Source organism: Protopterus annectens, chromosome 12.part0 (assembly GCF_019279795.1).
Source record: "Protopterus annectens isolate FY-2018-M chromosome 12.part0, PAN1.0, whole genome shotgun sequence".
NCBI classification, from domain to species: Eukaryota; Metazoa; Chordata; order Ceratodontiformes; family Protopteridae; genus Protopterus; species Protopterus annectens.
The window spans coordinates 895,327,151-895,344,968 of record NC_056746.1 but is presented as its reverse complement, the minus strand read 5'-3'; the positions used below and the strand labels follow the sequence as shown (position 1 = coordinate 895,344,968).

The 17,818-nt window shown below is 37.5% G+C and overlaps 1 protein-coding gene across 1 annotated transcript in view; it reads left to right on the top strand.

Annotated features, from left to right (window-relative positions):
• The window catches only part of PREX1 (phosphatidylinositol-3,4,5-trisphosphate dependent Rac exchange factor 1), a 2,105,011-nt gene that overhangs the window by 1,208,171 nt on the left and 879,022 nt on the right, over positions 1–17,818 (top strand). The window contains exon 9 of the mRNA XM_044089931.1: positions 3,703–3,852. Coding sequence (XP_043945866.1) covers positions 3,703–3,852 — 150 coding nt within the window. The remainder of the gene's footprint in view (positions 1–3,702; positions 3,853–17,818) is intronic.

Sequence of the window (17,818 nt, the reverse complement as noted above, 5' to 3'; positions counted from 1 at the left end):
CTGGCTTCACAAACCTTGGCCAACTGGTTCTGTGTCAGCTTGCTATAGTCCTCTGCTGACATCTTTGTCTGCTGTTTCTGAGAAAACTAACAAAAATAAATAAAACTGTTGTGACACTGAAACTCTGAATGTTTGCCTTGTGGCTGTTGAGAGTACAGACTTCTTCAGTGACAGTTACTTAGACTACTGAAGTTCTATTAATATCCCACCGCTGCCACCAGTATGTGACAGCCCCTGTTTACCCTGGGCCAAGGAATCTCAATCCTCACCACAGACACAGGTGAAAGCCAGATGCTAAAACAGGAATGGATTTGCACAGTATTTCAAATGCAGCTCTCTGCATCCAGCACAGTTTCCTTCAAGATCACACAGGGAACATGCTCCGCTGGCACTGGAGACTCTGTCTCTCCAGATCCGGAAAAAGACCCACCCTGGAGCACTGTGCCCACTTCCAGGTATCTGGCACGCACACTTGAATATCTTATTTTTCCTACACACACACACACACACACACACACACACACACACACACACACACACACACACACACACACACACACACACACACACCTGGAAAAGGCTGACACAGATTCACCAGCTGTGTCCCCTGTCTCCAGATTACAGGGTAGCTGCCACCAGCCAAATACTCCAAGGGTCTTACAAAGGGTAACCAATTATACTGTATCAAATTAATACTGGTATGAATGGTAGAGTGTGAGGAAGAAGTAAGGCTTTTCAGAGTGGCCACAGTGACACTGAAATAAGCACATGTAGTCTCAAGATTTTAAAAAGTATTCACTAAAAAGCAGCCAAAATGAAAAGGTATAAAATTATTTAATAATGGATAATAAAAATAGAAAATGGGAAAATACTTAATATTTAGTGACAGTAAAAATTAAGAGTTTTTAGTTACAGGAAATATAAAATAACACAGTTTGATAGACTCTCACATGCAGAAAAAGAAATAATACTAAACTAATCTCATGGTACTTTCCCTAACTAAGCTAAAGAAAAACTATCCCTAGTTAAGTCACTTAATATTGCAAAGCAAGATGTACTGCTGAGATGCTCACTTCCACAAGGCAAGATGAGATACTCCACACGCTGAACTGCACAACTAACAACTACTGAACTGTAATAACTGACATAGACCTGTAATGTATCAGATTCCAAAGAAAAACAAAAACAAACTGCTGCTGCCAAAGTTCCATCCTTCGCTGGTTATAGAATTACATCACATCTAGTCACCTGACCCTGGCACAGTTCACATTCAGAACTCTTAAGATTCTGTTGTAGAATTATTTTAACATAAGCAACTTTTACACATATAGTTTTAATATAAGCATCTGTACAAATTAATGTGACAGTTAAATGATTTAAGATTATTTACAAAACTTCAACCAGCTATGCGGGCATATGCCACACATGCACTGTTTCACTTCTGATACAGCTGGCAATACCTCACAACATCACAGTACTAACACTGAGTTCTTGCAATATTATGTTGGCCTTGGCATTAGTTAGCAGCATTGGCTCTTGTCTATACTGTTGGCATTCTCAAGACATATTTTACTTGGTTCAGGAAGCTGAACAAGAATTTTAATGTGAGATGTATGACAGGAAAGTGCAGAATTCCTGCATTCTCAGTGCACTTAATCAGTAGTGCCCTTCTAATTTTATATAATGGCCTTCACCATAATATTAATATGAAATGTTTGCTGATTTGATTATTTATCTGAGCCTTATTTTACTTTTTTCACATTTCTTAAAATAATAATGTTGAGTTATAAGGGTATAAGGGATTTGTCATCTAGTCTTCATAGGTGTGCTTCACTTTTGATGCTCTTTTTTTTTTGCATGTTTCGTACATTGTATTTTACTTAGGCCATGGCTGAAAAGTGAACTCTATTCTATTCCCTTTCCCTCACTTATTTCCCAGAAAAAAGTAAGTAAATAAGAGTAGCTCTTTATTTTCTTTTCTTGATTTTGCTTTACATTTTCAGATTCTAAGGTAGATGTTGTCACTTTCCAAAGATATTGACACATACTAGTGCAGTCAGAAACAGGACAGAGATAAACATTTTATAAGAATATGTTTCAAGATATTTGACCTTAAGCCTGTGTTTTCATACTGTGAAACCCATTTGCAGCAGGACCCTTGGGGACTATTGAGAGGAGATGAAATAATGACATGTCTCCATCCTTTATCTGCCATTAATGTTGAGAAAAGCTGTTATAATATGTTTTTAGAGTCTTAAAAAGCAATTGGAATTTCCCCATTCCCTCCCTGTGGTACCTCTTAAATAGCAGTGAGTGAGTGAGTGAGTGAGTGGTTTCAGACTAGTTAAAAATCTCTTATGAGCTCATATGTTTGACCTTTATAGGGTTTGAGCAGTAACTGCAGATTTATCTATATCTAGATTTCAATTTTTCACTGTTTTTCTTTCCGTTTTAGTGTCTGCTTGCTGCCAGGAGTTTTCAGATTATTTTACATATTATGCATGCAACTACCTCAGAAAAAGTGGTATAGTTTGTTGTTTTTTAAACTGAGGGAAATGATGTCTTGTAATCTACACATTACATGTCACATTCATTACTATTTCTTGTTTCATTACTGTGTTTTTCTTTTGAGCTGGTTCAAGGACCTTCCAAAATAAGACAGTTGTTTTGGTTTTCATCATGTTACCTGTCTCTTTTTCACTTATGGGATCATAATGTAATTAAAATTAATGTAATTCTTAAATGTTTAAGTCAGTATTATACTGTAATTGACTAGTCTTTGTAAACTCTACCTGTGCAGTGCCAGTTGTTATGTAGTGTGTATATTGGATGTTTGCTTGTAAATATTAACTGTATCGTGCTTAATTGTACTGTTTCATATATGTTTTCCATGTATTCTGGCTTTCTAGCCATGTCTTATTTGAAAATAGTCCCTGCACACCTATGTGAATGACAAAGCTTAGATTAATAAATAATTTGTCTAATGACTAAATCACTTTTTATTAAAATAAATAAATATTGTTTGATTATTGAAAGTAATGTGACTGTAGTTGTAAACTGCCTATTAATTCTGTAAGTAATCCTAAGAGGGAAACAAGAGAGGATTTGTTTTATATTACTGGGTAGCAAACCTACAGAACTATACCTTTTAGATCAAAGGTAACAGATTTAAATTTGCGAACCGCTGTAACACACTGTTCTGTATAAAATGGATTGCCAAAAAAGAAAATACATTGACCAAAGTTTTCTGACCAAAACATAAAATACACTGTAAGTGTTGAGATTTCTCTTGTGTCAAGACTGCCTTGTCAGACTAGTGACTGGTGATAGGTTGCCCAAATGCATTCTGAAATACAGCAGAGAAAAAAGCAAAAAAAAAAAAGTGGTGACCCTAGCTCCTTCAGTGGTGTAGCTTTATGATGGGCAATGTGTTGTATAGAGCAATCTGAGCAGGTAAGAATTTGGTTCAAAATTCTTGTGAAAGAAGCTCTTGCTTTCCATGTACCATGGTTTGAGCATGGGTTATTAAGTCCTGACCTGCAGCAATGCAGACATTTCTGAATACAAGTGTCATTGTCCTTGCTTGTTTTAGCTTCCAATATTTTCAAGGGATTATAAGTATTTCTGATGCACACTGCCTAGTCTCAAGATGTCGAGTTTTCATTTTTAGTGACATTCTGTTTTTGCTTTTGTATTTCACAGCGGATTATCACAGCAATGGATATAGTGTCACAAATGGTTGGAAAATACACAACACAGCCAAAAACAAATGGTTTGTCTGCATGGCTAAGACAGCTGAGGATAAACAGAAATGGCTGGATGCTATTTTGAAGGAAAGAGAGCAGAGAGAAAGTAAGTTCTGTAAATATTCTTAAAAAGTAACAATTCAAATATTGCTTTTTCTGGAATAAAATGTTGCAGGTCATGTTGAAATAAACCATACTGAAACAGTACTCTGCTGAAGGTTTTATAAAGTTATTTACAGCTTTGAAATGTAGAAAACTGCATTCAGAATTTTTTGTTCATCCCCTTGGGTACCATGCTGTCTCATGGGACCATGCCTGACCCCATAACTTCAGCTGCCCTTCTAAGTACCCATTTGTATGAGGCCCTGTTATCTTGTAAAAATTCATATGACCCATTTACTGTTAACTGAATTAGAAAGCTTGTTTAAGTCGATGACTACTGTTGTGTAGATATCAGTCCAGGTATTGCTTTGAATCTGTCAGCACCACTTCAGTTTTGTTTTTTGTAATTTTCTTTCTGTAAATTTCCAGTTTGGACAAACACATTTGCAACTTGTACATGCTGTATAATTTACATATATCTTCCCTGTTTTCTGGCCTTTGGTAGGTATGTACATCTCTTGAAGTGTTGTCATTCTTACTGGGTGGGTCTTACTTGCTTGCCCCTAAATCTTCATATTTATCATTTTCTTTTATTACTCCAGTCTGATAAAGTGGTGGTCTTGGGTGATTGCATCAGAAGCATACAATCATTTTCTTCTTCCTGCTGCCAAATACATTTCTCTCCTTATTAATGTACTGCATTGAACCAATGGGTTTGTGTTTTGTATATTTCATCCCCACCACCTCCTTGTGTTTAGTTTTGGTGTTACCACTTGCATTTATTCTTGTCTTCCTCCTTGGAGATTTGATTCCTGCCTGAATCACTTTTGTTAAGATGAGAAGGTGAACTGTAGAGTCTGTGAGGATTGTCTTACTTTACTGATGCAGTTTATTAGAGTGGACTGATCACCTACTATGGGTGAGAAGGTAAGCAGCAGAGTCTGTGGGGATTGTCTTACGTCATTGATGCAGTTTGTAAGAGTGGACTTTTCACTGTCATTGTCTGATCACCTTGTATGGGTGAGGAGGTAAGCTGCAGAGTCTTTGAGGACTGAGTTACTTCTTTTTTGTCATTTATCAGAATGGAATTGTAGCTGTCATGATTTGATGACCTTTAAAGGGTGTGGAGGTTAGCTGTGGAGATGTAAGGATTGTCTTACAGCTTTTATGTTCACTGTTAGAGCATAGTTTTCAATGTCACAATCTGTGCACCTTTTAGAGATGAAGAAGTGAACTTCAGTGCCTTTAAGGATTGTCTTACTTCCTTTATGTCATTTGCCAGAGCAGAGTTCTCAGCGTCAGTTTAAGCAGCTTTTAAGGGTGATGAGGTGAGCTACAGAACCTGTGAGCATTGTCCTCGCTGTCAAGTTCTGTTGAACCAAATAATGTAGTGCAGTCTGCATATATATATATATATATATATATATATATATATATATATATATATATATATTTGCATCACTTGCCTCCTGTACAGTTTGTTGGAGTTGACACCTGCAGTGATCCTGAATTTGCCTCTTGGTTTTGGGAATACCAGTTTTCTAGTAAATGAGATTAATAAATGATGGGGGAAGGGCTAACATAGGGTTGTTGAGTAACACATGCAGGTTGGTGTTACTGAGTTAGATATGTAGTGAACATCTGAGTAGATGATGATGGTAACTTCTTGTAGCCCAGTGGAGTACAGCGTTGTTTTCACAGAAGAGCATTAATTAGATCTGAAGTGGGACTCTAGGAGTCACATAATTTCTCCTTGAGCCGGGAGTGACTCCTTAAGCTTTCTAGTGCTTTCCATAGAACCTAAATGCTGTGTAACTGTAACAGCAACGGGTATGCCAGTTTCTTACAGATATGTAGTTATGCACAGTGTATTCTGTCGACTTTATGCTCTGTGAATGGCAGAACACCTTATTCATATTATTTACCAAATACCCATAGTAGGGCCAATGTTGTTACTGCAGGTCTGCAGGTAGAACTGCATAGCAAAATAATGGTACATATTCAGTAGCTCGCTGAATTTTGGCTGTAGCAGAATGTTCATGAAATGTTGTGAAATGCTTACACTGCCCTACCTGCACCATTCACCCACCTGCCCAGACTAGTTTCTGGGGTTCCTTTTCATCGTAAGGATCACTGGTACAGTATAATTCCTTATTTGTGAGAATGAGCCGCAGCTGGATTACTGCCATTCCATCCTGACTTCCAGAACTTTTTGGCATCCCCAGAATTAGCAGAATGCCTCTCCATACCAAGGACTTCAATATGACTCATACCAGAAAAGGGAGAATAACCATTTCTGTCTTCATTTCCTGTTTTGCTGAAAGAAGTTATCATTTTCCACTTCATGAGTTCCTTCTAATTGACTTCTAGAGAGCGATAAGTACCCATCTTGGGAAATTTTTTCTGTTTCAAAATCTTCCTAATTGTGTATTGTCTTATTGCACTGCATTTTATATTTTGAATTTAATCAGTGTAGTGGAGATTTTTTGCATGAGGCTTATGAAGTTTCCAGAAAAGTTCTAACAAGTGACCCTGCCCATGACAGATTCCTTCAAAAGATAACCACCTTCACTGCCTTTTATATTTAAAGAAAAATGTATCAGATTTCCTTATGTGAGCACTGCACTGTGTTTAACAAGAAAACCTTGTTTTTCCCATCTACAGTTTTAAGACCTCCTTGGAGTAAAGCTTATAGCAATGCGACAGAGCGCCTCTTCTTCCCCATCTGAAGAGTCATCCACTATCAACTAGAGGTCAGACAAGTACGTGAAGGAGAAGTATCATTGGAGAATGGAGAAGTTTACATAGTTTATCATTAAATAATTTATAAGCTTGGAATTTGAGACCACAGAGAACTCTGAATATGGGTCCTAGAGAAACATGCCCTTGTTCATCTTTGGGCCCATCACCTTCATGTACCATTTTTATACCTGTCTTAGCCCTTTCATATTGGATATTGTGATTTTTTTTGCTTCCTTACTAAACAAGCCTTATGAACAATCCCAACTGAACACCAGCTTGCAGAATTTGCAGTTGGCATCACCTGGATGTAAATTGCTATACCTTCTCTGAGATGATGTCACCCCAGAGTTTCCCATTTAATATGTGAGTCCCAATTGTGTAAGTCCTGACAATTAGAAAGTTAAAGTGCAGATCCAGAAAGTAACAAAGAATTTTGAACTTTATACCTTTAAAGCATTGTTTTGCAGTGAGGCTTCACCACCTGCACCCCTTGATGTAACTGGGTCGATGCTGCCACACTCCTGCTTATTTATGCTAACTCTAAGATCATCGTACTTCAGAGTAGGGGTACCCTGGGATATCCAAGGTTTTAATTGTCCAAAGTATTTGTGACATTCTTGATACCCTAGGAAATTGACTGCAGAGGTCAGAGAATAGCCACAAGGTCTGCTGTCAGTCACTGGACACCTACTCAGTTGGTACCTCCCCTAGTACATGCATATTTCAGTTATAAAAAAATTTTGAGAAGAATGTGTGATGAAATGTCAAAACATAAAAGTACCCTACTGGCTACTTAACTTTTTTCCTTACATGGTGGCCCCTCCATCAGAATGAAGCGGGCCCTTTGCTTTGAGACACTGGACTCAGATTTAAATGAAGAAGAGGACTACCAGTTGTATTCTCCCTTGGGATGTGACAGAGATGATAAAGAGAACATTTCAGTGAGCCCCGTTCTTGAAGATGTGTCATTCAGAAAAATTCTCAACCTCATGAAGGAGCCTTTCAGACTGACATTTAAGGAACTTGCTAACACCTATAAGAGATTGTTTGAACTACAGACTATGAATGAATGAAGGTCAGTAGTCATTTCCCGAAGTCATATAGGCTTCTTAAAATGTATTCAAGAGCTTCTCTCAAACCTGATTCTCAGTCTCCTGCTCCTAAAAATGTAGACACGTTTTAACAGATTCCTTATTGGATCCATGAGAGGGATATATACCTGTACAACATCATGTAGCAGACCCAGTTGTAGTATTTGTGGATAGAGCTTTTAAGGGTTAGAGCTGACACTAAGGATCAACATATTTCCCAGTGACTGAAAATCAGAGTGCAGCTGTATTTTGTCAAAATAATATGCATTACCTACTTTGGGGATTAGCTATTAATTTCCAAATGCATATTATACAATGTCAGATGCATTCTTAAACAGAGGACATGACTAGTGAAACTGCTGAAGAAGCTTTAAGACAAAGACTGTTCAAACTGACTCAGACTGCCTTGGATTTTGGGAAACATGCTACAAAATTGGGGTATTGTGTTGTAGACAGCTGTGTGGAGGAGGGAATCCAGGCTGTATTGTATTTATCCAAGCAAAAATGCTTGCAAAATATAGTAGCAAGTTTTGGAAGTTATTTTAGAAACATATTAATGACTGTCGGCAAATAATTATAGGTTACTGACTGATCCTGAATTTGACCAGCAATACAACCATTATCAGATCTCTTTGAGTTAATCAACAGGAAATACAACAAATATAAAAGAAACTGTAAGACTATAAAAAAGTGATGTATATGCTTTGCAGAAAAAAATGTAATGTACATTTTAATTTGCAATAGGGTTCATTCAGACCAGAAAGAAAAAGAGGGTCAGTGCAACCACACTCTTGTCTTGCGTGTGAGTGAATCCTCCCTTTCTGATAATTTAAAGGAAAACTCCACCCTAGAACTAAAATAAAACAGTTTTTTTCACTTTGTCTTTGTTTCCTGACCTATTTTAACACCTCAAAATCTCTCTAAGTGCTTTATTTGTAATTTTAGCCTGTTTTCTACAACATGGCTACCAATGGGGCTTGATGTATCAACATATATGGTCTATATTATGTCACCAAAATGGCAACACAGCAAATGCCGTTTCAGCAACATGTAAACATCGATCCACCACTTCCGCGAAGGGCCAGAAGATGTATTTTTTTCTACGGGAAAAAAAGTCACTTGGCCGTTGTCATGTAATTGCCCTTTTCCCCACTGTAGTGCGATCTTGGAGTTGGTATATTTAGTTAGGGGGTGTGGGGGGGCGAAGCCCCCCACTTTGTAATGTTAAGTATGGTGTCCTGTGTGTGGTTGGACTAATGATTTTTTTCCCTTGGAAAAAAATCGATGTTCTGGCCAATCGCGCAGAAGTGTTGGATCGATGTTTACATGTCGCTGAAACAGCATTCGCTGTATTGCCATTTTGGCGAGATAATATAGACCCTCAACATGATCTTGTACTCCCTCAAGCCTTTCTCTTTCCCATAATACTTTGTATGGCTCATGCCAAACATAAGGAAGTGACTTTGAATTCCCATGCCATTGACATATAATGGGATTTGGGAGGGTCATTGTTATTTTCTTTACCTTCTGTAAAAGAACTGCTAATTTTCTGTCTCTAATCACCCTCATTTATGTTTGGCTTAGACCTTGAGTAACACTAGCCAGAAAACTAACTAAATTGCAGGTCTACACAACTGTAGAGGTGTTAAAACTGTCACTGCACTGAGAGACCCTTGCAGAATCAATTCCTCAAGTTTTTTTATTCTTGCACTTCAGTCAAGGTTGAACGAATTTACAGTAGATATTAAGTGTTTTGGCAGGAATGTTGCCTTAAGGCATTATTTTGGGAATGATTGTAATGATTACAGTTTGAATGATTTCAGAAAGCCAAGTGTTTTTATGCCCCTTTCTCATCCTGTGATAGAGACCTTTATGCATGTGTGTGAAAATGAAGTCACGCAACTATGATATGGAGGCAACAGTAATCATGATTTTTGCAACTTGAATTGACAAGAGAGGGAAGCACTACAAGAGTTGTTACACAACAGAGATTTAACCATCAAACCAGCTGATAAGGCAGGAGCTATCGTGATAATGCAAACTACAGGCTATCATGACAGAATGCTGAAAATGCTTAGTGATGAGACTACATACAAGAAGATACCTAAATGGGAAGTACAGACCACAGTAAAGAAAGTTGTACACCTTGTATGACATGTTAATGATGAGAGGCATCACAGAAGACTTATATGATTATATAAAAGTTAACAATCCAGTAACTCCAATTATTAGTGGATTACCCAAAATACACAAAAAACAGAGATGATCCACCTCTACATCCGATAGTATCTGGTGGAGGCTGGCTTACTGAGCCAGCTTCCATTTTTGTGGAATTTCAACTGAAGAAGGCTCTACCTGGGACGAGAACAGTTTTAAGACATATGTCTCATTTCCTACATATATTACATGACTGTGTAGTGAATTTGGATGGAAGAGAAGGCCTTATACTAGTAACAATGGATGTAAAAAGTGTATTTACAGTGATACTCAATGAATATGGGATAAGATCTGTTAGTAACTTTTGAGAACACATACGGATTTTGATGGCTCTACTGTCTCACAAATCTGCTCATTGATGAGAATTATACTGGAGAATAACATCTTTGTCTGTGGAACTGACCATTATTGGCAAAAGTAGAGCATAGCTATGGGCACTTCATGTGCCAATAGCTAGGCCAATTTAGTCATGGCGTATTGGGAAAATTAGTTTGTAGTAAGTGAACAGAATCATTGGCTGAGACTTCATCTTCTATGGCAGATTTGTTGATGACGCATTTGTTTTATGGAGAGGTAATGAGAATGAACTATCCAGTTTTGTGGAGTACTTTGGGAGTACTACATAATTTTTAGAGTTTGATGTCAGGGGTTCCAAAGAAGAAATAGACTTTTTGGATATGACTATTTTCTTGAACGAAAGCGGTCAATTTAATACACATCTCTATTGAAAAGAATGTTGGAGCACTCATACTTTGCATAGAACAAGTATGCATCCCAAACATGTGTATCCACAAATAATAAATGGCCAGATGCTATGTGTATCTAGGCTTTGCTCTGATGATGAAGTGCACCAACATGAATTAGAATGATTACAGAATAATTTATTGATTTGAGGCTGTAAAGATTTTGAAATTTGACTGGGAACCATGAAGACGAAGTCACAGAGAAATGATAGAGGGAGTCCTTATTTCTCAGTCAGAAGAAAGGATGACATGGAAAAACAAAACAGAGAACTGGGTGGCATGAAATGTTTACTAGCACACAGTAGCGACATATCGGCCATTTGTGAAATTATTAGAAAGAATTGGAAGATTTTAATTTCAGATGATAGCCTAAGACATATTGTTGGTGATATCCCCAGATTCACTTTTAAGAATAAGTTGAGTCTAAAGAGATTATGTCACAAACAAGATACTGTTCCACATAGCCTTAAGATGGGGACTTTTCCATGCAGAAGTTGCAAAGTATGTGTTTATATAGTTACAAGCAATTGTTTCAAACATCATGTGACTGGTCGGATATATAAATTAAAGACGTATGTGGATTGTAGTACTAAGAACATAGTATATGCAGATACTTGTCATAGCTGCCCAGGATTTTATGTTGGGAAAACCAATAGGCCTTTTAAGGACAGGATTCTGCGCCATCTTAGTGATATTAGACTTAATGTACAGACTAATGCTTTGTCACAGCATATTCAACAGTATCCTGGACATAAATTCTCCTTCCTAGCCTTGGAAAGAGTGCTAGATAATATAACAGGTGGAGATCTATCAAATAAAACTGAAGTCTTGGAAACATGCTGGATAGCTGATTTAAAGGCAGAAAGGAGCCCAGGTCTTAATGGAGTGGTGCCTTTAAAACCTGTATTGGAAAGCAGGAAGCTCAGGAGATGGGTTGACTTGATTGGAACAGCAACAATATTAAAAAAGGGAGGTGTTTTGGTGTGAAGAGGATCTGATAAAGGCATAGGTGAAAGCACTCATCCTGTTTGTTTGTGAGGATTTACATCCTGTTGTTTGAAGGATTTTATTTGTTCTTAATTCAATTGTGCTGGTTTTATTTTGATTTTTATCTGCTGAACATGCATTCTACTCTCTATTCGTGGTGATATTGCAGTGCTTGTGTTTAATCTTCAGACATTGGGGGTGTTGGGGGCAAAGCCCGCCTACTTAGCTTTGTTTAAGATTTTGTATTTCTTTTGTCCAGTTGGTAGCTGATCTACTAGTGTTTTTGCCTGTGTGAATGTTCGCTGAAATGGTTGTTCGTTGACATGAGCTTTTGCTCAAAAAGGTTTGATAAATAGGTATTCGCTAAAATGACATTTTGACTAAGCGATATAGACCCAAATTAAGGATATCACTAATTTATACAGTCGTTGGATGACATGCAAGTGGAACAACCTTATTTCTGCATTCTGGATATCAACTGTGTCTGTGTACTAGGTCTTCCTCACAAGGGTGGATTGTTAGCTTTAAAATTCTGGTCGAAGCAAATGGGGCTGTACCCCTTTGAATTTAATGATTTTATTTTTCAATTGGCTGACTTAGTACTTTCAAAAATATGTTTTTTTTTCAATGGGGAATGTTACTTGTAACTTAGATGTAATAGCCATGGGTGTAGCCTTTGCACTGATATATGCTGACCTTTTTTGGGGGTTTTTGAATATAGCTACATTTTATGGCAGAACCATAAATACATTTTTGACCTTGATTAATTTCTAGCACCATTGTCTGGATGATTGTTGGCTCATTTGGCTAGGACAAATGGACAGTTTGATGGAATTTGTAGACTATCCTAATTACACTGCGTTAGGAATAACTTTTTACTGTCCATTCTGATCCCCTTAGCATTGATTTTCTGGATGTGTTAATAACAATGCCAACTGATGGTACTTTCAGTACCACCATTTACAGAAAACCATTTTCAAAAAATTCTTTTTTGACATCTGATAACTCCCATCTACCCCGTAGAGTTAGAAACATTCCAAAGGCACAATTTATGAGAGCTAGAGGTATATGTAATAACCCCCAAAACCTACAAAAGATTTCACAAGATTAGCACACAGGTTTATACACAGGGGTTACATCATGGAAACAGTAAAAACATAACTGGAATCCATTTTCAGGTGGGGTAGAAAGGATCTACTGACTTATAAAAATAACAAGCGGGAAGGTTTGGATGACCCTCAACTATAGTATGAACACCTAGTTCATAGCTGGAATCATCCAGAAACATTGGGAGATATTGTTATCTGATCCTATTTAAGCAACACATTTAAAAGGCAGGTGTAGGTTTACTTATAAGTGAAATATAAACCTTTCACAGTGATCCATGAACCTTAACAACAGACTTTATGGAAAATGTTTTGCATGTGTCCACATTTTAAGATGTGATACATTCACTACTTAAAATTCCTGTGATCTGTTTAAAACAAAATACCTAATCATTTGAATTACTTCTTTCTTGATACTCTTTAATTCAGTGCACCTGTAGGTGTTTCTACATAGGTCAGACTAAATGGATTTTTATGGAAAGTATTTCCACTCATTTGAGTGATATACAATGTAAAAAGGCACAAAATGCATTTTATAAACATTCCCTCAATCATCCCATGGCCTGCTTTACACGTATGGGGATCAACTTGGTTGGTGGACTTCTGATGTCTGTGTACAATCGTTATTAATTAACATAGAAGAGATGGATTGTTTTAATGGGTACAATATTTGCACCTGATCTCAACGAACATTGTTAGTATTGTAGATATCACCTAAGAGTATTAATGTTTTGATCCTTTTTCTGAAGAAGTTCACATTATTAAAAGTGGATGAAAGCGCTAGCTTATTGTGCCTCAGTGTGTCTCTTGGTTGGATCCTGGTTTTTTCCATTTTGAATGTTTTGATCCTGTTTAAAATTCCTGCTGCTATCGTCTTAACATTTCATAATTTTAACAGAACTTATTTTTGATTAACATCTTGACAAATTAATTTTCTAAATGTATGTTGGTCTAGCTATTATTTTTTTTTTATTTCATTTCTGGTCATATGATAGATTTTTGTTGTATGTAAACTTACATTTTTTTGGCTTGAAGTTAGACTGGTACTCATGAAGCTGTAGGTTACATGGCAAAACTGTCTTACTGCTGTTCTTTTTATGTATTATATTTTATAGAATTTCTCCTTCACAAGTGGTAGCTTTTTCATTGGGAGGGGAGAGTGTGTGTGTGTGTGTGTGTGTGTGTGTGTGTGTGTGTGTGTGTGTGTGTGTGTGTGTGTGTGTGTGTGTGTGTGTGTGTGTTTGTGTGTATATATATGTCTACTTTGCTTGGTTGAAAGCCCATACACTCAAATGTTATTTTTGCAAGAGGAAAGTAATGAAAAACTGAAATCCCGAACCATGCAATTTTTCCCAGAGCAAGTAAACACTTGCCCATCATAGGGAAATATGACTTTCCCCCACTGTACTGCTATCCCTGGAGTTGGTATATACAGTTGGGGGGGTGGGGACGTAGCCCCCCCTTAGGTGGGTTTGAAATATTTAAGTGTGTTTTTGTGAAGTTTTGGGCAAGTGTTTATTTGCCCTGGGAAAAATGCGCGGTTTGGGATTTTAGTTTTCAGTATTTTTGTCACATGAAAATAAAGTTCAAGTATTTGGGTTTTGAGCATGCAAAGTAGATCTGTATATATATATATATATATATATATATATATATATATATATGTGTGTGTGTGTGTGTGTGTGTGTGTGTGTGTGGTTTACTATCAATAAATCGAAAATTAAAAAAAAAGTGTATTTAAAATCGAAGTTATACACCGAAATGACAGTAAACCGAGTGATGTAAATGTCGTAAATCGAGCGGAAATGTAGAAAATTTCGAATTGCGACATTTTTCATCATTTTGCAGCAAACCACTCCAAATGTGCAATATTAAAGTGAAACAAGTGTTTCCATAGCTAAGTGCTGTATATATCCACAACAGACATGTATTCCTCCCAGAAAGGTGAATTCCAAACATGTGAATATGCTGTGTAATAATAAAATGCAATTCATGTCCCAATAATGAAACTGTTATGACATGTGCTACAGTATGTACAGCAGCTACACACAGATTGTGCACACAGTAAAGTATCTGGCAAGTATATCAAAAGGAGCAGTGATGCGCCATCAGTTGTACAAAGCCTAATGGAGTTAGATCATCCTGTTTAGACAGTAGGCGTTGCATCATATGTTCCTTGTCAGAAAGGCTATGCTTCTTGGGTGATGATGGAACACAACATGAGAACTTCTGCTTAACATCCTCTAAATGGTTCTGCTCCAAACATATGGCATGTAATACATCTGTGACATATAAGTCCTTTTTCCACCAATAGACTCCTCAGTCTACGGTGCCAGCCTTCTACGGTATTCTGGCTCCTTGGGTAGCCCATAGTGCATGTTTCAGCCTGATTCCCGAATGGGACATTGAAGAGGGGTGGTTGTCTCTCTGAGGTTGGACCTCTCATGCCGTAGCATCTAAGATGCCCTAGAATGTAGTTATTCTTGAAAAACTTGCATAGAGGAGCACCCCCTGTTACCCAACGCCTAATCAATAGATGAAAATGTCTCCATAATATGTTCCATATGTATGAATGCAAGGGCAGGGATTTGCTTACATAGCAGTGCAAATTGCGTGTCGGTGCCATACACTTGTGTCAGGTTTAGCTTTTGGATCTGTCTCCAGATAATTTGGCACAGATGGAACCCGCAACCCTTGACCATACTGCTGGGGAGATGCTTTATGATGCTATTAACAGCCCCCTTCTCGAAATCACGTAGTACCATCCTAGGTTGGAACTGCAGCTGTAATTCCTCACATAAGGACATCAGGGTAGCCCAGAACTGATCGTAACACTCCTCACATTTAGAAGGGATTATGGCATACACGACAGGTACTACTTTTCTGGTACCAGAACCATCCGGGCTGCAATGAACGGAGTATACCTGCTTATACTCCCTTGTGCTAATGGGGAAAGTTCCATCTACAAGAATATATTCCGAATTACACAGCAGGCCAAGATTACTCTCTGTAGTGAGAATCAGAACATCGTGATTATGGCTACGAAAGGCACTATGTTTAATGATGAAGTGGCCCTGTTTCAATGGTACCATGTCAGGGCTTAGATCTTTGAGACTAGCTAGGTCTACCCTGGGATGTGTGTTAGTTCTGCGCCTGACCCTATGTACACACTGCTTCAGTGCATCTGTATTTGTCAAGGTGGCCACTGCGTCAGTGAACATGGTTGCCAGATCCTCCGATACAATCCTACAGGGATCCTCCAGAGTCTGTTCAGCACACCTCTTAATAGCTTCCTGTACCCTTGTCTGCTCTAACCTGACTACATCAAGTCCGTGGAAATGTGCAATATTTTTGAGTAGCTTCTCCTCTTCATCACACTTCTCCATTATGCAACTGCCCTTACACTTCTACCTTGCCTTGTGAGTGCAACACCAGTAGTTTCTCTTGAGGTTTCTCTTTTCCAATTGTATTGGTACCCATCAATATATAGGACTGAGCATTCCTTCTGAGACTTACCTGTATCATGCTTATTGCCAATAACTCCAGGATAGCTCACATTAGGCTGATCAGACATCTTACCTTAGCACACCTACAAATCAATAACAGTGCCGTGATTACTCACAGTGTACTCAATTGAAACTGGTTAATAAACTGCGGCATTCCTGTTATATGTAGCGCCAATAACTAACACTACCCATGGCATAATAATGTATGGCACCAATAACTGACACTACCCATGGCATAATAATATATGGCACCAATAACTAACACTACCCATGGCATAATAATATATGGCACCAATAACTAACACTACCCATGGCATAATAATATATGGCACCAATAACTAACACTACCCATGGCATAATAATATATGACACCAATAACTAACACTACCCATGGCATAATAATATATGACACCAATAACTGACACTACCCATGGCATAATAATATATGGCACCAATAACTAACACTACCCATGGCATAATAATATATGACACCAATAACTGACACTACCCATGGCATAATAATATATGACACCAATAACTGACACTACCCATGGCATAATAATATATAACATCAATAGCTGACACTACCCATGGCATAATAAGTAGTTCTGTCCACCACTGCTAAATGCATCACACAACTCAGTACACTATCAGCAAGTCAGGAACATGTGCAGAGTTGTAATCTCCACATACAATTTGCATCTGTAATTAGTAAGACAGTACAGTAAACGTCACCATGTCAGCTGCATCACTTTGGTGTTAACCCTCCATACACAGATGTTACTACTAACTACTGGAATATACGTCAATATCTGGATGGCTCAAGCACTACGGTGAGTACTATACCATATTTGGGCGGTTATGTATTCCGTACATTACTCCATATGGTGAGCTTTAACCACTTACAGGAATACACATCTAAGCTCGCTAAAGCTATATTGGGTGGCATTGCCAGCAGCTGTACAAACTCTGTTCCACAGGTGTGAGTATGGAAACATATATTACATTGACAATCTCTGTGAGGAATCCTTACACAGTATGGAAACATATATTACATTGACATTCTCATCCAGCTTGCTATTAATTACCGTATTCTTTACAACATTGCTAGTAAGTGAGGTCTGCTACACATATCATGTCCACTTGTAGGCTGTCACGTATCAATCACATAGACATATAAATGCTGAGTTTTTTTGCGTATATACATACAGTCCTACTTAAATAAGTCAATTGAAAATAAAATTACAAGTATTATACATGAAGGAAGGAAAAAAAAACAGGTTTCGGATATAAATGATATACTAGATGCATTTAAACATTATTTCTCTGACCATTATAATGATACTTCACATATAACTAATACATCAAACTTAGACCTGAAATTAGTAAAGATAAAGGTGATACCAGAAAAGTTAAAGTTAGACATTCAAAAACAAATATCTCTAAAAGAAATTACTCAAAAAATCAAGGAAAGTAAAAGTAATAAAACACCAGGAATTGATGGAATAATTAATGAATTGTTTAAGATATTTCCGTCTTCAGTAATATCATTGTTTCACAAAACTTTGAATGAAATTC